The 24,691-nt window shown below is 39.3% G+C and overlaps 1 protein-coding gene across 10 annotated transcripts in view; it reads right to left on the reverse strand.

Moving 5' to 3' along the window:
- The window catches only part of mef2a.S (myocyte enhancer factor 2A S homeolog), a 90,374-nt gene that overhangs the window by 26,709 nt on the left and 38,974 nt on the right, over positions 1–24,691 (reverse strand). For all 10 annotated transcript variants that reach the window (XM_018255287.2, XM_018255284.2, XM_018255289.2 and 7 more), the window contains exons 2-3: positions 24,045–24,234; positions 17,983–18,186 (exon numbers count right to left, since the gene is read on the reverse strand). In XM_018255287.2, coding sequence (XP_018110776.1) covers positions 17,983–18,186; positions 24,045–24,098 — 258 coding nt within the window. In that variant the 5' untranslated portion in view covers positions 24,099–24,234. The remainder of the gene's footprint in view (positions 1–17,982; positions 18,187–24,044; positions 24,235–24,691) is intronic.

A 24,691-nucleotide genomic window follows, 5' to 3' on the forward strand; every position in this document is an offset into this window, starting at 1 on the left:
TATTGTAAGCAGAACCAACCTATTTGGGTTATTCAATGTTTACATGATTTTCTAGTAGGCTTAAGCTAAAAAGGAAGCAAATTGCAGAACAATCCATTACCTGGAAAGCCCCAGGTCCCGAGGATTCTGGATAACAGGTCCCATACCTGTATTGAAACTGATCCATGATCATGGTATCCGTTAAATAGGCCTAAAACCATATTATGAGAAACATACAAACCATCTGCGGCCCCTAGACCCAAAAAGAACAATCTTGCTTTCATCAATCCACATAATGTTCTCTTTAGGTCAGTCAATGTGTTCTGTGGCAAGTTGTAACCTCTTTTACTTTTATTTATTTTTTTAAACAATGGGACTTTGCGAGGGCTTCTTGGCTTCACATAGGCGTCTTCTAATTGTAACAGTATCACAGTTAACTTCAGACCTTCTTTGCTCTTCCTGGAGCTGATCGTTGGCTGAGTCTTTGCCATTTTGGATATTCTTCTATCCATTTAAATGGTAGTTTTTTCGTTTTTCTTCCTCGTCTTTCAGGTTTTGGTTGCCATTTTAAAGCATTTGAGATCATTTTATTTGAGCAGCCGATCATTTATTGCCCTTCTTTATATGTTTTCACCTCTCCAATCAACTTTTTAATCAAATTACACTGTTCTTCTGAACAATGTCTCAAACAACCCATTTGACTCCAATTTTCAGAGGGCACTATAATCAGCTTGCACAACATTTGCTGCCTTCCTTCCTTAATTAAAGGCCGTAAATGACACCTGTTTCACAGAATGAACAACCTTACTAATTTAACTCCACACTGCTATTGTTTCTAACAAGCTATTATTATTTTGAACACTGCTATTATTTTGAACAAGCCTCAATTAATGATTCATGGTATTATACAGAATCAGCAGCATGCATGTCAGGTTAGTGACGTCAGACAGTCATTATTCTTCTGAACACAACTGTATATATATATATATATATATATATATATATATATATATATATATATATATATATATATATATATATATATATATATATATATAGATATATATATATATATATCTATATATATATATATATATATCTAGGGTCTTGAGAAAGGTCTTAGACAGAGACCGAAACGTCGACCAGTTCCTTTTAATGTAACTTATAATAAAGCTGAAGTTTTAACTGTTTTTCAAATCCCAGTGTGCACCTCTACTTTTTTTGGACTATTATATATATATCTATATACAGTTGTGTTCAGAAGAAAGAAATTTAAAGTTGCAAAGACGAAGCCGCACTCTCAGGTCTTAAAGGAACAGTTCAGTGTGAAAATAAAAACTGTGTAAGTAGAAAGGCTGTGCAAAATAAAAAATGTTTCTAATATAGTTAGTTAGCCAAAAATGTAATGTATAAAGACTGGAGAGAACAGATGTCTAATAAAACAGCCAGAATCCAACTTCCTGCTTTTCAGCTCTCTAACTCTGTGTTAGTCAGCGACTTGAAGGGGGGCCACATGGGACATTTCTGTTCAGTGAGTTTGCAATTGATTCTCAGCATTCAGCTCAGATTCAAAAGCAACAGATATGACCCATGTGCCCCCCCCTCAAGTCTCTGATTGGTTACTGCCTGGTAGCCAGGGTAACCAGTCAGTGTAAACCAAGAGAGCTGAAAAGCAGGAAGTAGTGTTCTGACTGACATGTTATACATCATTCACTCAGCCTTTATACATTACATTTTTGGCTAACTAACTATATTAGAAACATTTTTTATTTTGCACAGCCTATCTATTTACCAAGTTTTTATTTTTACACTGAACAATTCCTTTAAGAAGAAGAAATCAAATTTATTTGGCACAACTGACATTTCAGCTGATAAAGATTTCATTTGATAAAGATTATTCAGGACAAGGTATTTATATGCCTTCAATATATTTTATCCAAATGAAAACTTAATATGTAATAAAAATAAAGAGTATTTAGAGTATTTAAATTGGTTGATAAAAAATTATCATATGTTCTTCAAGACCACAAACTACATTGCAACACAGCCATAGGTGGATAGCAACTCTTGCAAGAAATGATCAACTTGGAAAAGCAACTTGGAAAGCATGAAGCAATTTAGGTTGCCATGCATCTCCAAGACCAAGGGGTTAAAATAAAAGATGGGCGAAGCCATGTTTAAGGATTGCATGACTTTCCCTGGTGTAAGAGTTATGAACAATACAACCCAAGCCTCTACTTCATGGCTCGCTCACAACAATGTCTTGGCTGAAAAACTAGGGCAATATCAACCCTGCAAAGTCTCCTGAGGTAACTAGCGTCTTCCCTTCCGTTAACCTGACCCAATTCTAGCACAGAGTTTGCCTTGTTGTTGCAGCACAGCACAATACAACTGCAAAACAATTCTGCTATGGAGCACATCAAATACAATCAGCTTTTCGGGTTATGTCAAAAAGGGCAAAAAATATGAAAAGCCAAAAGCAAAAAGCACATCTCAAGCAGACACAGCATGTGAGCCAGCAATGTGACTCGGATATTTGCTACTCGGCTTCTGAACAATGTATCTGGATGTCAAGGGGTTAAAAAAAAAAAAAAAAAAAAGAGGGCTTTGAAACTGTATACTCCAATAGGGCAATCTTTGTGAGGTGATAGGTCATCATTAGCTAAGATGTCCTGTAAGTCCCTCTCGCATTACTTGGCATGTGTTGTGTGTCGGCCAAACCTCAGTGGCTCAGCACATGGAGGAACAGGTGTAGTTGTAGCACCTGTCACTACTCTCAGCTCTGCCTGGCCAATTCGGTGGACAAGATCACGGACACGGCCATACAAGGAGCTGTTGTTTTAGTCTTTGAAGGTCGGATGTTGCTCTCCTCTGAAACCTTCTCCAACTGCCAGCTACCAGGCTGCCACTTTATCTACTTGCTATTGTTAACCCCATCAAGCAGCAAACACCAAGGCCAGTGTATAACATTTGTGAAATCACTACGACTGAATGTTTAATAATCCAGGAGGCCTAAACATGTGCAATATTTTGTAGATGATCTTACACCTGAATAAAATAGTCTGTGCTATACAAAGCGTACATAAACATGGTTTTTGTGTAGTTGTAAAGTGATGTTTAATGATCAGCAACAAGAACATATATCAAATTATACAATACTGTGAGCATGGGGGCTAGCGCAGACGAGTGCAATTAGAAGCAAGTGTATTTTCAATGGCACTTCCATGGGAGCAGGTTTGAGCCCATTCTACTGTCTAGCACCTAGTAATTATAAATCGCGTTTTCTTACTGCAGGAGTCCCCAACCTTTTTTACCCCTAATCAACATTCAGATGGAAAAAGAGTTTGGGGGCAACGCAAGCATGAACAGATAATTACCTGGGTGGTGCAAAATAAGTGCTGTGATGGCCATTTGGGAGCCTTATGCAGACTGGCAGCCTACAGGAGGCTGCATTTGGTAATATGCCTGGGTTAGTGATGTGCAGGTCTTGATTTCCCCGACCCTAACCCGCCCTCCCTTAGCCCGCCCTCCCTTAGACCCGTGACGACCCACCCCCCAATGACGTCACAAAAGGGACAGGACAAGCAGGCGCAGTGTCTATAAAAGACGAACCGGGAAGTCGAAAGCCGGCATTTGACGATGGCGGACGGGGAGAGCAGGAGAAGAGCTCAACCGGCACCCGTAGAAGCGTGTGAGGTCAGCCCGATCCCGCCCGAACCGTGGGTATCGGGCTGGCCTGCACATCACTAGCCTGGGTTTAACTCAAACAAAACCTCACTTCAAGCCTGTAATTCAAAAATAAGCACCTGCTTTGAGGCCACTGTGAGCAACATCCAAAGGGTTGGTGAGCAACATGTTGCTCACGAGCCACTGGTTGAGGATCACTGTCTTACTGGATGCAAAATTTTTTTGAAAAAGTACATCAGATTAGAACTGAAAAGGCATCAAAAGAGTTATGAGCTGGAATTTCAATGTATGATCAAATATCAGTCTTGTGTTCATGGAAGACATTTGTCAAATTGATTTTTTTTCCTTGAAATTCACCTGTCAACCATAGTTACCATTAAAAAAAGGTGCACAGCGGGGTTCAAACTCAAACTGGTCTTACACAGGGCCATGAAGAGTTCTGCTTTTTTGACAATGAAATAGAATGCAAATCACAATATATGTAATATACTTGTAAAGGGTGCTGTATACACAACAAAGAGTGTAAATGCTCCATTGTGTTGTTAGGAAGAAAACATTGGGGGGGGTCTGGCTTTTGGTCACACAAACTTTTCCCAAACAAATAAAATGCAACTTTCACTAAGAAAAGTGCATTACATTACCCTCTAATTGCAAATGTGCTAGTCCACAAATCAGTGCCTGCATGTGCCAGCGAGAGTTGTTCATAAATAATAGCTGGCCTTTTGTGTCTAGGTTTTAGGCCATTGCCAGACAAAGTAAAAGGAAACTAACTGTGCACCATAAGGGTACAATTTCATATAACAAGTGTTTTGCAGGGCCATAATTGTACAATTGGAACTATGAGCCATTCATTAAACATAAAGCACAATTTTCCAAGCTGTACATAGCACAGATGCTTGGCTAGAAACCATTTATTTTCTCCTGTCACTGTTATTAGGGTATATTTAAGGTTACACGTCCAGGTACTGGAAAACGATTCTTTCCAGATTGTTTTGTAGTGGCAGTACTTATAAAAGCCTTGCAGATACAAGCTTTGTGGAATGTTGAAATCTGTTAACAAGGACAGGCGAGGTCTGTGGGAGACAGGCAGTCCCTTATTTTCTCACAGGCGGGCGAATAGTAAGACAATCTCTCAAATTTCACAGAGAGGTCATGGCTGCTGTGGATTATCACTATAATGTGTAGATTAATAAAAGAAACAAACATTGACAGAGCAAGTCCCGTGCTATTAAAGCATGCAGAAAGATGAGGAATTATAGAAACTCCTTCCAAAGAAACCAATGCATGTACAGTATGGACTACAGGCCCCCCCCCCCCCTCCATACCTGATCATAAAAGGTGCAGCAGGGTTGGCTGATGCTGTCTGGATACTTCACTTTATGCTCCTTGCTTTGGACAGTGATCACTGACCAGAAGCACATGCAATTGTCAGGAGCAGCAGTTTCAGCTGCATTATCTTCTGGTCAGCAATTTCCACAACATAGTTAGGAACAGTGAAGCAGCCATCCAGCAGGGCATATAACAGTGTTTAAAGGACAACTAAAGAAGTAGGCTAGAAATGTTGTACATTATGTTTTGGGCTTCTGTACCAGCCCAAGGCAACCACAGCCCTTTAGCAGTAAAGATATGTGCCCTAGTAGCTCCCCATCTTCTTTTCTGCCGATTCCCTGCACATGCTCTGTGCTTCTGTCACTTACTGAGCTCAGGGACCCACTAAGGCTGATTAGTAATTAATACAGATCATTACTACATGGCAACACAGAAACCAGAGCAAATAGTAATAATCAGCCCTGTAGCATCAGCTTATATTACAGACAAACCTCATTTTCTGCTTGATAATTTGCAACGACCCCTAAGCTTAGCTTCTCAACAGCTGCTCGCAGCCCAATGAGCATGTGAGTGTCGCAGACACTTTCCAAGATGGTGACCCCCTGTGACAAGTTTGAAGTCCTGGATCATTGCTGCTATTGAGAAGCTGAAACTTTACACTGGTGCAAGTTCGTTATATAAAACATGGCATTTTTAGCCATATTCATTTTTACAGTTTAGTTTTCCTTTAAAGTGTTGGGGTGTCCTGCAGAGCCGGAACTAGGAGAAGGCAAAGGAGGCACCTGCCAAGGGTCCACCGCTAGTCCATGTTCGCTCTTCCCTCTCCACTGCTCTCCCCTCCACAGCTCACCCCTGTGTCATCATGGCCCCCCATGAGAGGTAATTTTGCACACACTGGTATTGGGCGAGCAAGGTGGCCAGCTGGGTTGCTAAGGGTACCTAGTCAGCTTGGCCAGGCCCTGGTGCCCTATGATGTATATATCAATCAATTTTCCTGTCCTTAAAAGGGTAACTATAGCCCAATCAATGTTCCCTTGTCTAAGTTGTGCCTTCTTGCATGTGCACACATATTTTGAGGCCAGTGCACACAACAAAGTGTGCACAAAAAGACCTTTGCATCAATTCTGCCCCAAGCACACCGTTTTTAAAAATGTACACAAAATATTTTTTTTGTGTACATAGCCAAGAAGGCATTAGAGGAAACATTGCCCTCCCAACATCACAGGTCTCTTGTTTCTGAGGTCTCATGTCTGATCAGGGCCCATATTTGCTTATTACAAGGCTACAGACATATTGTTGCATTAGCCATTGTTCTAAGAACATTTAGGACATCAAACAAATGTCCAACTCAACTATAACCTTAACCGACCTTTCAGCCTGGTCTCCAGGATTATGAAAAAGCAGGGAGGCATTCTTTCTAAATTTCAACCTAACTAGCATTCATGTTAGCATGCACCAAGTACTAATTCAGGACTCCCTGGGGAGGACCAGCCCCAATGTTTAGGAGCCACTAATCTATAGGCTGAAATCTGGCAGTTGAATGAGGTTGTTTTGCAAAAAGCTGCCGCTTCATCTCTATTCTGGAGAGCTTCCAATAACCTTTATCATTTAGCTTCTGAGAACTAAAGGCAGCTATCTAATTTCACTAGTTTCTACAATAACGGGAAGCTACAGTCAGGCCAGCAAAAGCTGGAGCTAAGAGAATGATTGATTATATATATATAATGAATGCACCTAAAACTAGAAGTGCCAAGGTCCACCAGGCAGGAGTCAAAATTAGGCTACTTACACTTCACTGTTTAGCTGAAAGTTAAGCAATCAAGGACAAGCAGTATAGTTGTTTCCAGATATTCCGTATGAGCACTCAAGAGGATGCAGTTTAATGGACTGCTCATTATTTATGTATACTGGCATTAAAAGTCCTAATTACAATGATCAAGGAAAGACTGTCCTGTTAAAGGAAAGCTACAGAAGCAGTTTATTGCCAATAGATTGGCCAAACTATACCTCTATATTTATTCTGCAGAATGCTTTACCATACCTGAGTAAACAGGTCTAGAAGCTGTTTGTTTAGGATAGCAGCTGCCATATTAGCTTGTGGTGACATCACTGCCTGAGTCTCTCCATGCTCACTTATGGCTCTGGGCTCATATTACAGAACAGAGGGGAGGAGGTAAGGGGGAAAAGGGAGGTGGAGAGGAGCAAACTGAGCATGCTCAAGCCCTAGACCTGGAGGTCTATGCTGAAAACGGGAAGTCTGATACAGAAGCCAATGTATACAGAATAGAAGGAAAGAAATGCTTTTGACAGAGGACTCAGAGCAACATTACTTTGAGAGTTTACTTGTGTATTTATATAAACCTTTCTGATAAAGCTTACTTCATTTTAGCCTTTCATTCTCCTTTAACACCTGTGGCTCTCCAGCTATGGCCGGTTGCACATAGATATATATCTTATAGGCTTTGGACCTCACTAGTGTATGGTCATCCTAACTTCCTGCTTCTTGCAAGGTAGTTAACTAGAGATTACCAGTCAGCACATAAACCCCTGCATATGTCTTCTGTTTAGAATAATGGTGCAAGGGGCTTTTTGATTTTAATTAAGAAAAATGTTTTTGCCTTGTTATTTCTTGAGCTAAACAGGTCACAGAGAAATTAAAACTATTCCAGGTTTTAAAGGTGACCATACACTGTCAATAAAAATTGATGACCCACACACAGTATAGCCTAATTGCTAAATGAACAGATTTGTGTTTAGATTTTCAGAGATGGATAAAAGCACTGAATATAATCATTGTCCTTCCAGAACAACATTTTCTGACTTGCAAGCAGAAATCCATTCAGATTTTTATGTGGAAGGTTTTTTTTTGTTTTTTTTAATGGCCTACCCACCAAAGGAAGACACTCCAACGGAAATTAAAATAATTAAACCGACCAACAATATATGGCCCTAAAAAAGTAACCGAGTTTAACTCTTGAACCACAACCTGCATCAAAACTTTTAAAATTGTTTTAAAGGAGAAGATTGGATCCAGTGGCAAAAAGGCTTGATTGTCATGTGGGTTTAACACGGGGGTCTGACCTCGTCAGTATACATTTACTTTTTGTAAAGTTTAGTTTTGTTTACAAAAACAAAATGCATCAAAACTTTGCAAAGTACAATTTTAACTGCAAGAATGTAAATTTGTAATAGGAGGTCTATCCAGTCTTCAATACAGAAACCAAGATGCAACTTACAGCTGATATATAGTAAAGTATATAACAGTAGTGCATGGTTCCATTCTTAGTCATAATGCGCCTGCACATAAATATTTTCCTTTACAGGGGAGGGTGTTTATGTAATGAGGAAAAAGGCCATCATGTGGTATAGTTTCTTCCTGTGAGTAAAAACAGGGCTCTAATGTATTAGTGGTCATTGCTAAAATGACAAAAGTATTCTAAAGAGAACGAAAAAAAACAAAACCAAGACTATTCTACCAAAAGAAAGGGCTTCCCTATTACATACACCAATATGTTGCTAGCAGCGCAATATTCCCTATATTCATTTAGATCTGTGAAGAACAACAGATTTCTCTGTTTTTGGTCAGATACCAGTTGTTATAATGTTACCTGCACTGGTGAGCATAATGAGAATAGGGCCCTGTGCTGGATTAGAAGTTTACTTCATTAGATTAATGCCAAAAATGATTTGGATAAATGAATTAAAAAAGTAAGATTAAAGTCAATAGAAGTTGCTAAGCATTGTTTAAACCTTACTTAATTGTTCATATAAGGCAGCTGACACCTCTACACCTAAGGACAGAGACACACTCAGATTCGGGAAGATTTAGTCGCCCGACGATAAATTGACTCATCTTCGGGGCGACTGATCTCCCCACTGCCTCCCGCCGGCTAGAATCAAAATCGCCGGCGGGATGGAAGTAGGAGCAATTCGTTTTCCAAAGTTTACTCGTGAGGCAACTTCGGACGACTTTGGAAAACGAAGCGCTCTGAGTGCCATCCCGCTGGCGATTTACATTCTAGCCAGAGGGAGGCAGTTCGGGAGATTAGTCGCCCCCAAAGAAGAGGAGATTTGTCGCTGGCCGACTAATCTCGCCGGATCTGAGCATGTGTCACTTCCCTAAAGGTGATATATGCATTACACCACACAGCTCTAAAAGATTTCTAATAATGAGCAAAAAATTTTTGCCAAGCGAAAATGACACCCATAGACTCTAATGGGTGCAGAGATAAGAAGAAACTGATAGGTGGCTTTTCATACTGTGATGATGATGACTAACTTGTGTCTAGTGTTGATGCTGAAATGAATAGCAGTGATCAGTTTTCAGTTGTGACAGTTATTAAAGTCTGATTTGAAAATGTTTTAATATATTAATTTTTTTTTTTCACTTGGTGTAAGAAATAATATATCTATATACTAACCACTGAAAACCACGTACCTGATAATGAATGCCTCGGTGTTACATAAAAGATTAGAGATGTCTCTAGACATCAGGGTTGATAGCAAACAAACCATAACAAAAATCTGCAGTTTAAGGTAGAAATTTTTCAGTGTGGTACTGTGGTTATACAAGACATCATGTTACCGCTTAATTGGGCTACCTAGCCATTCTGACTACTGACGTTTAAATAAGAAAGTTGTGTCTGAGAACACATCCACTTGAATGTCTGGTAGTGAACACAACGGACGTCAAAAGACCATTTATTTGGGGTAAGTGTTCCACTTCAAGCGGTTTCTAAGTAACAAGTGGGAAATTATTCAATGAGTGGAAAAAGAGTTATTCTTGCAGAGGTACAAAATGATACTGCTCGGTCTATGCACCTCATTAAAATAAAACCCAGAATTATCAAGATCAATATAAACAATGGCAGAAAGACTGACAAGCAGATCAAACTATTACAATATTACTTTCTTCAGTTATATACTGCCTGTTTTAATCAGGTACGATTTCTGATTAATTGTCACAGATAACAAAAGGCATGCCAGCAACGGTATGGTGACAAATTCTATGACAAAATCAATAGTCTAACAATCAGTAATTATACAAATATGTATACAGGTTAAGAAACATCACAATAAAAGTTGAATGGTTTATAGCAGCCTTAAAGCATGGTGCTTAACATTAAGAAAATATAAGCATGATTAGTCAATGCTAATCAAATCTGTGATTCCAGGAATATTCTGACACAGTTATAGCAATAAAGTGTTTAATTTTGGCATTAGCTGCAGATTTTAAGGTTTCCACTTTGTGGATAAGTTTAACAGCTGTGTTAAATCCTATATCCGTAGGCATTTCAATCCAGGGAGGTGATAATTTAAAAGTGATTCACTGGTTCCAATAAATGCCTTCCGTGCCCTCCAGCTCTGCCCTTGTCCAAAGAAAGGCGTCAATAATCAAGAAATATAAGTAGAGCCAGGCACTGTGCCTGGCTCTACTTATATTTCTTGAGGTGATAATTTAGGGGTTGGGTCCTCTCCCAACAGTCCTATATAGGCACTTATGATGACTTGGTTTTTGGTCCAGGGGCCAAATAATTGTAGGAGACCAATTTGATCACCCGCATGTTGGTCCAAATCAGTTTGTTTAGTGATGTTTATACAGTTTATCACATTCTGGAATGGGGTTTCGGGAGGTATATTAAAATACAAGAAAACAACAGCAGAGGATGTCTTAAATGCTCTCCATTTAGGTTAGGCATGTACTCTCAAAGGTGAAAATTCTTTATTTGCCCAGGGGTCTCAGTTTGAGGTCAAAAAAGGACTTGGTACAAGAAAGAACTTGCAGAAAAGATTGCAATTGAATTCGACAATGCCACATCTCCCTTTAAAACCAAAGTAATTGTGAACAGTAAGAGGGTGTGTGAGAATCAACACTACTGAGAAAGTGAGTTGCATGAAACATATGCGTGGCTATGAGTAGCACAATACATTACTGTAAACAGGGCATCTATAAAATAAGCATTTGGAAACTTTGTAACCAAGTCACCACAAATGTTGTTGTTAACACATGCTTAGAGTAAATTCTGTAACTTTGCTACAAATGAAATATATCTCACGTGCTGTACATTTTACAGTGGGGGGGGGGTAAGGATCTAGTACAGTGAAACCTCGATTTTAAGTACCCTGATTTTAAGTGTTCCTGCATTTTACATTTACAGCGATTTATAATGCATTTCAATGGGTGCATTTGCCTGATTTTAAGTACTGTTTTCCCGGATTTTACATCAAAGTTTTGTCCTGATGTACCCATAAATCGGTGTCTGTCCTCTGTGTGTAGTATAAGTGAAATAAAGAGATTTAAAATACTAACCAGATGTATATTTTGCCATGGTCCTACCTGTAAATAGTCAATTCCAATTAGTCTGCACCTCTAAAGGTGGCCATACACAGTGAGATCTGCTCATTTGGCGATGTCAACAAACGAGCGGATCTCTCCCCGATATGCCCACATTGACAGGCGGTTGGATCGTGGGACCGCATCAACGAAAAGATGCAGGCGCGATCCACTGGATTTTTTTTTTTAACCTGCTCGACTTTCGGCCAGATATCGATCGGGGATGCCCAAATCACTTATTGGTTTAGGTTGTGCATGTGACTGACAAAGGTCTTGCACATAACCCCCCCCATAATGTAAAACTAATGCTGCAATGTTCAACCCTTGTTATTAACCAGTAAATATTTTATTTCAATGGTAAAATGGAGGTTCTAGCTAGAGGTATGGGACCTGTTATCCAGAATGCTTGGGACCTGGGGCTTTTGAAAATTGGATCTTCATACTTTGAGTCTACTAGAAAATCATAAAAACATTAAATAAACCCAATAGGCTGGTTTTGCTTCCACTACAGATTAATTATATCTTAGTTTGGATCAAGTACAAGGTACTGTTTTATTATTATACAGAAAAAAAAATTCTGGATTAATTGGGATTATTTGGATACAATGGAGTCTATGGGAGACAGGCTTTCCGTAATTTGGTTCTTTCTGGATAAGGGGTTTCCGGATTACGGATCCCATACCTGTACTGTAGTTATATATTAAGAAACAATATGGTTGGACTGTGAGCCTTTTCTAAGAGTCAAATATAAGGGACAGATTCTGCACATCAGTAAACTTTGGGGCTGGGCCAGATCCTTGTCACAGTAAAACTTTCTACATGTGGCCTTTAAAACAGGGAAATTGATCTGCTGCAGGTAAAATAAAAGAGGATGTAACCCTCAGAAAATTGGATGTCATTATGCACAAGGTTCACTGGTAGATCTGTGTGGAACAATTTCCCACTTAGACAGAATTGGTGCTAAATGCCATTTGTATGACATTTCTCACCGAGCATGATGGAGTGATCCTCTTTCTGCTTCTTGTTTCTTAAAGGAATTGTTCAGTGTAAACATAAAAACTGGGTAAATAGATAGGCTGTGCAAAATAAAAAATGTTTCTAATATAGTTAGTCAGGCAAAAATGTAATGTATAAAGGCTGGAGTGACTGGATGTGAACAGAACAGTACTTCCTGCTTTGTAGCGCTCTTGGTTACCCTGGTTACCAGACAGTAACCAATCAGAGACTTGAGGGAAGGCCACATGGGTCATAACTGTTGCTTTTGAATATGAGCTGAATGCTAAGGATCACCTGCAAACTCACTGAACAGTTATGGCCCATGTGGCCCCCCTAAAAGTTGCTGTTAGAGAGCTGAAAAGCAGGAAGTTGGGTTCTGTTCTGTTAGACATCGGCTCACTCCAGCCTTTATAGATTACATTTTTGACTAACTAACTATATTAGAAACATTTTTTATTTTAACCCAGTTTTTATTTTTACACTGAACTGTCCTTTAACATGGGTGTGTGCATGTGAAGTAGAGTGAAAAGCTGAACTTTAACAAAAAGCTGACCTTTCCTCTTTACTGCACACGCATTGGCCCCAGCACTTTGAAGAAAGAAGAAATTGAAGAAGAGGATCGCTCCATGGTGGTCGCTGGCAGTTTTCTGCTAACAGGAGCACTAGCCCAGGTATCAGGTAAAGTCACGAGTGTGACCTTCCTTCTCCTTTAAGGTGGTCCTGGATGTCAGGTCGTCTCTGGTGGGCCCTGCAAAGCTCAGTCAGACACTTTCTGCACTGAAAAGGATGCATACTGTACTTATGTACACTATCGGATTAGCGTAGCTTTTAATCACTGCAAAAAGTCCACCTGTACGGACTGGTCAGATCATGATCCAAACAGGGCTGAACTGCAGCCATACTGATTAGGAAGAGAAAAGTTAAAAGGAGGCAAAGAGCCCCTCCCAAATACACTGAGAGCGTTTGGCTTCTTTTAGCCCTTCTCTTCCTAACCAGTATAGTTATAGTCCAACCTCTCCAGAAGTTAGTGTTATGTGTTCACCTTTACTTTAACTTTTAGTATATTATAGAATGGCAAGTTCTAAGCAACATTTCAATTTGCCTTAATTTTTTTCTTTTTTTTTCTTTTTTTAATTATTTGCATACTATATTTTTTTTTTACTCTTTCCAGCTTTTAAATTGGGGTCCCCAACATCTAAAAAATACAGTTTTATTTGTTAACTGCATTTTTTTTTATTACTCATGTTTTTATTCAGGCCCTCTCCTATCCATATTCTAGTCTCTCATTCCAATGAGAGACTAGTAAAAGCTAAATTACTAACTCGAAAACCACAAAAAAATAAATAAAACCAGTTGCAAATCCTCTCAGAATATCACTCTCTACATCCTACAGGTATGGGATTAGTAATCCAGAAACCCGGAAAGGCCATCTCCTTTTACTTGATCCAAACGAAGATATAATTAATCCTTATTGGAAGCTAAACCAGTCTGTTGGGTTTATTTAATGTTTACATGATTTACTAGTAGACTTAAGGTATGAAGAACCAAATTACAGAAAGATCAGTTATCCGGAATACCCCATGTCCCCAGCACTCTGGATAACAGGTCCCATACCTGTACTAAAAGTTAATTTACAACAACAGATAATAAATAGTATTAAAAACCATGGCAGTGCATTGGACACTGGGTGCCATTCATTAGAAAAAGGCAGTCAAGGTCTCTAACCAAGCAAAGCCGAAAAAACGTTCTGCAATTTGTCTTGCACTTAAATCCCCTGATCTTACTTCTGCTGGCACAGAATGCTCTTGCCAAAGCCCACTGAGTAAAGTATGTGATTGTCCGATTAGGCTGCCAAACTTATTGCTTTCTTATTTATTAAACACATGTGCAAATCGAATTAAGCTCTTTGAAACACGGATGCCTTACAGTTTGCCTTTACCACTTGAATAACATTGATCTCCGTTTTGAGATTAAATAAGAGCTGCCAGATACGGAACGTGTGGATTATATTTTATTTGGCTTCCAGAATTGCCATTTTTTATTGCAACGCATTTTTACAGAAGCTTGGACACATCTGTGAAAACACTTCACAAAGGCTAGAATTCAGAGGGAGCCACATGAAGAAGTCTCTGCCCAGGTTTTATTTGAACTCAGACATAAAATGCTCATTGTGTCAGCCCAGGAGCTGCAGCGTCTCTTGTTTTTGCTACTAGATGAATAGGGGATATTTTATAAATCTTAGCTTTTAAAACCTGTCATCAGGGTCTAAATTGAGAAAAGATATCAGTTGCCATTCCACTTAACCAACGCCTATGGCTTAAAGGAAAGCACACAACCTTTCTACTTTTTTTTGATCCTGCATGGATTCCACTTGATTTTATTTTTTCTAATTAAAAAAAAAGTCCAAAGTGCAATTGCCTCAGCGCCCCCCACCCCAAGGAATGTGCAGGTGTTTCCAGTCACATCCGTGGACCTGTCAGACACCAATTGGAAACCAAAACATAAAGAGACTTATGCTTATACTGAAAGTCTTTAGCTTCATTTTTGGCTTCCAGCTCACAAAAAAGAGAACATATGGACACTGACAAAAGACAGAAACGCCTGTATTTAGTACAACTTGTAGATTTCTACAATTCAGTAAAAAACACATTTCATATAAATGAAGATTTTAATTTCAGCTGTACTGTAAACAAATATGAACTCCCTCAATCTTCTTTTCTGCTGATTCATTGCACTGGGATTCTGTTACCTGGGATTAGGGATGGACTAACAATATACAGTACGTCAATTTCTTTCAATGTTTGCTGATTTCTAACAACTACTAAACGTAGCTTCTCAGCAGCTCACAATGAGCACGTGCAGTGCCTTCGACACCTAAAATACGACCTAACGGGTTGCTGTTGTCAATAACTTTGTTCATGAATATTTTGGAGCTTCTGAATTCTGGGCTGGTACAGTTTATTATACAACATTTAACTTTAGGCTTTAGTTCTACGCAGGGTCGGACTGGGGGGCCCGGGGCCCACCGGGACTGCTGGTCCAGGGCCCCCCGCCCCCCACTGCGCCGCACCGAGTTCGGCCGCTCAACCGCCGCCATGCGCATGCGCGGGCGGCGCTTCTCATGCGCATGCGCGGGCGGCGCTTCTCATGCGCATGCGCGAGTGGCGATGCGCATCGGCGAAAACTTTTTTTCCCCAAAATTTTTATATGTAGAGGGGGTCTGGCCCGGCGGGGGCCCACGAGGGTCGGGGCCCACCGGGTTTTTTCCCGGTGTCCCGCCGGGCCAGTCCGACACTGGTTCTACGTTAGGAATGGTGTCACAGGGGATAAAAAAAAAACATTTATTTCAAATCACCTTTCAATCCATAGGACTGCTTATTATGGTGGCCATTGTGTTAAAGGAAAACGATACCCCCGAACAATGTAGGTCTCTATAAAGAGATATTGCATAAAACAGCTCATGTGTAAAACCCTGCTTCATGTAAATAAACCATTTTCATAATAATATATGTTTCTAGTAGTATGTGCCATTGTGTAATCATAAATAGAAAATTGCCATTTTAAAAAAATATGGGCCGCCCCCTGGGATTGTAGGATTCACAGATCAGACAAACAAACCAAGCAAACCATACATATTAGGTCACATGAGCCAATTAACAGACAGAATTCTGTCTTTTGCTTCCTACACTTCTTCCTGTTACAGTTAGAGTTGTAGTATTTCTGGTCAGGTGATCTCTAAGGCAGCACACAGACCATCACAAAATGGTGGTTCAAGGCAAGAGATGTAAAAGGGCGATATTTACTTAAATATATATTCCAGTTTGGTAAGATTCTTTAATATGCCACTTAATATGATGTAAACTATCTGTTGCTTAAGTATTCATTTTGGGGGTATAGTTTTCCTTTAATCATTTAGTTATAGCTGCAGTGACTTGTAGCCGGCTAACATTAAAAAGGGCAGATTTTCCTCGAAACTTACATGAAGAGAATTTGAACACACAATCCTTAAAACCAATTCAGTCAATATATATTACATACATCAAAGCTCAATTAAAATGTTTCTTTTCCAGAACAATCTCAGTACAGGTATGGGACCTGTTATCCAGAATGCTCAGGACCTGGGGCTTTCCAGATAACCGATACTTCATACCGACGTACCTAATTTTACCTCCAAAAACTGGGAAAGCTTATTGACTCGAGTATAAGCCTAGGGTGAGAAATGCAGCAGCTTCTGGTAAGTTGCAATCAAAAAATTGAGGGTTTCAGCTCCCATTGGAGGTGCCGGCGTTTCTTTTTTTTGATGCCGGCGACTATTCTTGGATGCCGGCGACTATTCTTGGATGCCGGCGACTATTGTTAGACGCTGTCGAGCGTTTTGCGCTTCACCCGAGTATAAGCCGAGGTAGAGTTTTTCAGCATATTTTGGGGGCTGAAAAACTCGACTTATACTCGAGTATATACAGTAAGTATATCTTAGTTTGGATCAAGTACAAGGTACTGTTTTGTTATTACAAAGAAAAAGGAAATCATTTTTAAAAATGTGGATTCCTTCATTATAATGGAGTCTATGAGAGCCAGCCTTTCCATAATTCAGAGCTTTCTGGATAATGGATTTATGGATAACGGATCCCATACATGTATTCCATTCTTAAAATCATCTATAACTGTGATCATGTTATTTCCTTCATAGAATTATACATTTTTTTTTATTAAACTATTTTTTTTCCATTGTGAAAGGTGTGTAATACAGTATGATACACGCAGAAAGAAAAGAGCAGGTCTATCCTTCTGCTCACAACTGTCTGGTGACTCTTCTGAGATAAATTGACAACAACAAATAAACAAAACTGGCAATTATGGCATTTTAGGAAAAATAATGACATTCATCCATAACATATGAAGCTGCAATGATTCCCTTAAACATGGGCAGAGTACAGCAGCTGCAGGTTCAAATACTGTATAAGGACGTATTTATGGTCAAACATGGAGATCTGTGTATAGCAAGGATATTGAGAGCTAATTGAGATTTCCCTTGATTTATAAATGATTTGGTTTTTGTTTTTGTTTTTTGCTATTCCGATAATTTCAAATTCAAAATGATAAATTTGAAAATCTGAGGTTTCTCACCCCTCCTGCTCAGATTTACAGAGATAATATTGAAAGCAAAGGGAATTAATGGATATTTGATTTATTATGTCTCACAAACATGATATGACTAGTCAAAAAGCTGCATGGAATTCTGGGATTTGAGAAAAAAAAGTATACTTTCTTCAACTGAACTTTATCAATACTGTTTGTAATCTTTCTTAAATAAAGTCCATCTCGAGTAATCTCCCTTGTGTGAATTTCCTTGAATCTATGTCAGATAAACATGACAACACATACATGATAAATAAAATAACTAGTTTGAGGCATATGGAATACATTCAGTGTGGTTTTCTTGAGGTTTGTTTGTGCTTGTTAACCGCAGGAACTAAAACTTTTATAGAACTTACAAAGCCTCCTTCTGTTCAATATATTGTTTTAAAAAATGAAAGTAACAATAGGAAAGGCTATTTGAAGGTTGCTACTAAAAGATCTTGAAAGCTCCCTATATCACAAAATGTATATTTATTTACTATGTTAATGTAGGATACATAAATAACGAACATGGTTACCTCCACAATGTCAGAGTTGGTTCTGCTCTCATGGGGCTCGTTGTACTCCGTGTACTTGAGAAGAACTTTGTCCATGTCCGTGCTGGCATACTGAAACAGCTTGTTAGAGCCATTGAAAATAATCAGTGCAATTTCACAGTCACAGAGTACGCTCAGTTCGTAAGCCTTCTTCATCAACCCAAACTTTCTCTTGGTAAATGTTACCTGAAGGAAAAAAACATGAAATACTACGTATGTGATAAAGATCTGCACAGTCTGTTCCCAGACACTGTTTTTATTTGGAAAGCAAAATGCTCCCCCATCCTCATACTACCTTTAAAAAGAAAAAGAAATTAAATTGTAATACATTACCTTTAAATTCAAAGTGAAATATATGGCATATATTATATTTAAAGTAGGGATGCACCGAATCCACTATTTTGGATTCGGCCCAACTCCCGAATACTTCGCAAAAGATTTGTCCGAATACCGAACCGAATCCTAATTTGCATTTGCAAATTAGGGGTGCGAAGGGGAAAACATTTTTTACTTCCTTGTGTGATAAAAAGTCACGAGATTTCCCTCCCCGCCCTTAATTTGCATATTCAAATTAGGATTCGGTTCAGCCGGGCAGAAGGAAGGGAGCTGCGAAATTATTGAGTAATAGGACTGCACTATGTTTATAGTGTGTATATACACACCTATTCTTCTATAGACAGCCTGTGATCCATTTATATTTACAGCACCTTGAGTCCACCCTGTTATTGTAGACCTGATGTGCATATGGCCAGTGGCAGAACTACCGGGGGAGCAGGGGGTGCGAGCGGGCCAGTGCCCGCACCCCCTCAGGGCCCCCCGGCAGCCCACGCGGCACTAAAATGTGAGCTGTACGGAGGGGATGGGGGCCCAGCTGCGCTTGACGTACCAGGGCCCGCCCCCCTCTAGTTACGGTACTGCATATGGCTTCCACTCTCTAAACAGTCAATGGAATGCATGACATCACTAATGTACTACCGGCTACCTGATCTATCCATGAAACAGAAGTTATATCAGGTGTCCAGATCATAGATGTCTCAGTAAAGGAAGACAGAAGCATCAGTGAAATGTTGTTTGACACTCTCTGACATCACCAACCGACAAAGAGAAGGCTACATTTCCTGTAATTAAAGTTATTATATCCTTGTATGTGTTATGTTACACCCCTTCAGACTAGAAGAAAAGAACTTTCATTTGAAGCAGTGTAACTGGTTCTTCACAGTCAGGACAGTGAGGTTGTGGGATGCACTGCCGGGTGATGTTGTGATGGCTGATTCTGTTAATGCCTTTAAAGTAGAATTCAACCCGTAGTTTAAAAAAACCCTCCCCCCTACCCTAGGTAGACCCCCTCCTTCCTCCCCCCCCAGCCTACCTGCCTCCCAGGCAAATGCCCCTAATTTTTTACTCACCCCTCCATGCAGATTCTGGCCTCAGAGTTCACGGTTCTTTGGTCTTTTTCGTGACGTCAATGCACGAAGATTACCGGAGAAGAAGAAGATGGCTGCTGTGAACTCTGAGGCCCGAATATGCACGGAGGGGTGAGTAAAAAAAATAGGGGCTTTTGCCCGGGGGGCAGGTAGGCTGGGGGGGGAGGGGGTTTTTGAACTACGGGTTGAATTCTCCTTTAAGAGTGGCTTGGATGATTTCTTGGACAGACATAATATCAAAGGCTATTGTGATACTAAATTCTACATTTAGTATAGGTATGGGTATACAGTATATAATACACAAAAGCTATGAATATCTTGTAAATTATATCCTTATAAACGGTGAGTTCTGATGTCATCAGTTATAAACGGTGAGTTCTGATGTTATTTCTGTCACATGACTCACTGAAACTTGTGTATTATAATAAATAAAGTACCCCCAGTTGTGAAATATGAGGATATTAGAAGTTAGTTCGGAGTTTCATGACCTGTATAAAAACACTCGGCCTTCGGCCTCGTGTTTTTATATGGTCATGAAACTCCTCGGTAACTTATAATATCCTTATATTTTACAAGAGGGGGTACTTTATTCACTACATAATTTATGTGAGGGTATGGAGGGATGTGTGTATGGTTCCTGGGTTTCATTTGGAGGGGTTGAACTTGAATGGACTTTGTCTTTTTTCAACCCGATTTAACTACAGTATGTAACTACCGTATATACTCGAGTATAAACCGAGTTTTTCAGCTCCCAAAATATGCTTAAAAACTCTACCTCGGTTTATACTCGGGTGAATAGTCACCGGCGTCCAAGAATAGTCACCGGCGTCCAAGAATAGTCGCCAGCATCCAAGAATAGTCTCCAAGAATATTCGCAGGCCTCCAAGAATGGTCACCGGCATCCAAAAACGAGACGCCGGCACCTCCAATGGGAGCAGAAACCCTCAATTTTTTGATTGAAACTTAAGAAGGTGCTGCATTTCTCACCCTAGGCTTATACTCGAGTGAATAAGCTTTCCCAGTTTTTGGAGGTAAAATTAGGTACCTCGGCTTATACTCGGGACGGCTTATACTCGAGTATATACGGTATGTTGTGATGGGAGAGCGTGACAAATATAATTTCACTAATGCTGCTCTCCTGCCACACAGACATATATGCACTGTGACAGCTGAACTCACCTCTCATTTCATGGATAGACCAGTCAAGAACATGCATGATGTGCACAGTGATGTCAGACATGAGAGTTATTGGCTGATGTGATGATGAGTAGGGTGTTTAGGTTTAGTTTAGGTATGCTTCCTAGTTATACAGATAGCAAACTGCTCCAGCTAGTTACAGCTCTGACTTCTTTGACTTCTTATACACGTCTATGTGTATAAAAAATACAAAGATATTTAATTCATATATTTTGTGCACTAGATTATAATCACATGCACGCAAACACATACTTGAATAGTTTCTAAAATATAAATATCATATAATAATATAAAAACATCATAAATGTTTACAGCAGCAAACTAGCAAATTTTAAGGGCGTTGTAGTTCCAGGCTTAATCCTCATAATCCTATAGTGAAAATGCTTTCTACTTCTTTTCATAACATGCTAGTGCTAACCGGCTTTCTACCTACAGTACTTTAACACAGGGATGTTAGAAGACAAACTTCCAGTATTCCTCCCTTTTGTGCAATTTCATATCCTTTTGAGTGTGACATCATGCCAAGGCACCTAGTGGATCATAGTATTTTTTTCAGGATGGCATCTCTAATAGAATCTGGCAATTGTGGGAAAACTGGAGTGAAACTTTGCAAAAGTAACCCGAGCACTCTTAGGTAATTGAATATACCACTTTAAATGCAATTTGTTCAAAAACCAAATAGACAGAGTGAGATACCCTGCACGTTATGCTTAAAGCGGAAACAATAGCAGAAATTTAATTTTAATATAAGCTTCAAAATACTGAAATAAGAAACTTTGTAAATACAATCTATTGAATAATCTGCATTGTTTCTGATATAATCAAGTTTATATCCAATATTCCTCTTCCAGCACCTGTTTCTCTTCATTCTTTCTTCATTCAGCAGTTGGGTGTCAGATATTCATCGACAGTTAGATCCAATATATCTTATAGGGGGGCTCCTGTCCTAGCAGATGAATTAAGAGCTCACTCAAATAATTGATTCCAGTACAAACAAAATCTAACAAAATAACTGCCTTTTGCACACATCCTGCATGTAGAGAGACATGATGTCTGGTGATTTTAATAGAGTGAACTCTAATACATCTTCTATGTAAAAGGAGCCCCCCATATAAGATATATTGAATCCAACTGTCAATGATTATCTGATTCCTAACTCCTGCATGAAGAGAGAATGACGAGAAAGATGCTGAGGGAGGAATAGTGAAGATGAATTTGATTATTTCAGAAACAGTACAGAATTTTTAACTGATTGCATTTAGAAAATCTCTTATTTCAGTACGCTGAAGCTTATATTCAATTTTCATTTTCGCGATATTTCCCTTAGTGCTGGGCAGGGTTGCACTGGGCCAGGGGGAACCTGGGGGAAAAAACGTCCCAGCTGCCCTCCCTTTCCGGATCACAGCAAAAGTAAGCTATGGAGCACAAGCGGGGAGGGAGGAGCGGGTGGTGCATGGGCAGATGGACGGTAGGAGTCCCAGAGAGAGTGTGGGGGTCCCCGTGGTAGCAGTCCCGGTGGGCCTCACACCACCCAGTCTGAACCTGGTGGTGGTTTACAAAGGAGACACTTGATGATTAAGCAGTGATCCTTACCAATGCTTTTATCTCGCGGCTTGTCATCAATAACATTTTGCGAGAACTCTCACTATTACAGCAACCCAAGTTTTTCTCATCCAGAAGGCCATCTACACAGTAAATTGACAAAATAAACGTAACCGGTTCTCTCTTTCAAATCCTCATGACATCCTTATGACATCAATATCATGGTCATTCACTATATTGATCAGCAGACCGTTGATTACCCACCCATCCCTCCTCAACTGTAGCTTTTCAGTGAGGGGGCTTCCTAATGATGGAGACTGATGACAGGTAAATCTGTCTAAATGGACATCCAAAGTCTCCCAAACTTGTGGGTTTCCCTAAAAAAAAGACAATCTATGATGGCAGTATGACAGAGATTATTTCAGCATTTTAGATTATTCAGGTATATAATGGAGATGGACAATGGAATTCTGTAATCTACATTTCTGTCATATATAAGAATACCTGTGATATAACTGATAATTTGCTACTTTTCTGCTAGACACACATAGACCAAACACAGTATTTTAACCACAAGGAAAATTGAGCCAACTGAAAAAATATGAATATCAAAATATTCATAGGCTGATAGGTTAGACATACTAGAAGGAAGCTATATTATGGCAATTATACACACTGTACTATACACTTTCCTTCTGTAAATCTATAATCAAGCTTGGTAAACGGGCTGCAGGCATAGCACAGAAATGTTCTCATTCATAACTAGTGGGTATAATGCTGGTAACCCATATCACTGCATCATTCTGTTGACAGATCGAACAGTCAAAAGGGATACAGGGAGCCCCCATAGCCATTTTGGTTCTCAAGGCACAAGCAATGACTAGGATGTCCAAAGCTGTAAAGTGTAGTACACTCTAAGAGGGTTATTTATCAAAGTCCGAATTTATCTCAATATGTTCTGCTACAAACTCCAACTTGCTTGGGCTTTTTACACTTATTTATTATTACATTTTCCCAAAAATTTGCTTTACGGGAAAAAACTGATTTTTGAGGGTTTTTTTCCCCAATTTTCCACCCCAAAACTGGAAACATCAAAAAATCATTGGGAGTTCTCCCATTGACTTTTATGCAACCTCGACAGGTCTGAGATGCCGGATTTTCTGATTCTGACTTTTCCATCCTCGGGGTTTAATAAATTACGAAAAATTCATTATTTTTTTAAAAGTTCGAATTTATAAAAAAAAAAAATCACAAATTTTTCGTGATTTGTGCTTTTGTGGCTTAGTGAATAACCCCCTAAATCTTTGACATTACAAATAAACATTTTATTATTATTATTATTATCACCACCACCGTGTATTTTTAAGGTGCCAACATATTTCACAACAATGTAAAATAAACGTGTTTGTACAAAGAACATACAAAATAACGTACAAAACGAGCTTACAATCCAAAAGGGTAAAAAGTTGAGACACAAGGGGGTATATTTATCAAAGAGTGATGTCTGCAATTGCTCACAGTCCACTAGAGTGAAATACCGCCACTCTCCTTTCATTTATATGGGATTTCCAAAAAAATCCCATAGAAATGGATGGAAAGTGACGGTATTTAACTCACTATTGGACTGTGGTGATCTTAGACTTCACTCTTAGATAAATATACCCCAAGATGTGGGAGTGGGCAAGATCAGAAATAAGCAAGGTGAGAGGTGTAGCATATGGTATTGCATTGGTTGCTAAAAGGAATGAGGGTAGGCTTCTCTAAATAAAGTGTGTTCTAAGAGATCCTTTGTATTTGCATTACAAGACAGTTGACATTCAAAGTATTTAGGTTGGTGTGCAGGGGGCTTGAGAGAGAGAGAGAGAATTTTGCAATCTTTACCTGTTTGTTTCGGTCATCCATTATCCTCGTAATTTGTATTTTCCTCCTTCCCATTGTTGCGTTGTTCTCTCCCCTTGCCAGCTACTGCAAAAATTCCAGTCCTCACAAATAAAATGATCCAAAATATTATTGCATGGCCAGCTGTTTTGAAGTTTTGTGCGGCTCAGGGCTTTATTTCTTTAGATAAAACCTAGAAATGCAGAGGACAGCGTGTTAATATAGAAGATAATAATACAATGAAACTGGGGTGCTATACGATGGCTCAAAACTTACGCTGCAGTTAATGCACAGGGCATGTAAATAATATTGTGCTCAGAAATTGACAATTTATGTACAAGGAGGGATACATACATACTGATAAATATGAATTAATATACACGAGTACGATTCGGTTTTATAAAATGAATTCCCTGATATATAGGTGTGTTGGAGGCTTGCAAGTACTGAGAGAGAATGAAAAGTTCATTTGCTCACATGAAGGATGTAAAAGATACTGGCCTGCCAAGGACAAGCATGGCCGTAGCAAAATAAATTTGACTTTATTATGAACACAATTATTATGAACACAATCAGAACCCTAACTTATATATAAACGCAAGTATATGAGCAGTCAACAAAACAAATTATAAACTCTACGGATCAGGGAC

This window comes from Xenopus laevis, chromosome 3S (genome assembly GCF_017654675.1).
Source record: "Xenopus laevis strain J_2021 chromosome 3S, Xenopus_laevis_v10.1, whole genome shotgun sequence".
Taxonomy (NCBI): domain Eukaryota; kingdom Metazoa; phylum Chordata; class Amphibia; order Anura; family Pipidae; genus Xenopus; species Xenopus laevis.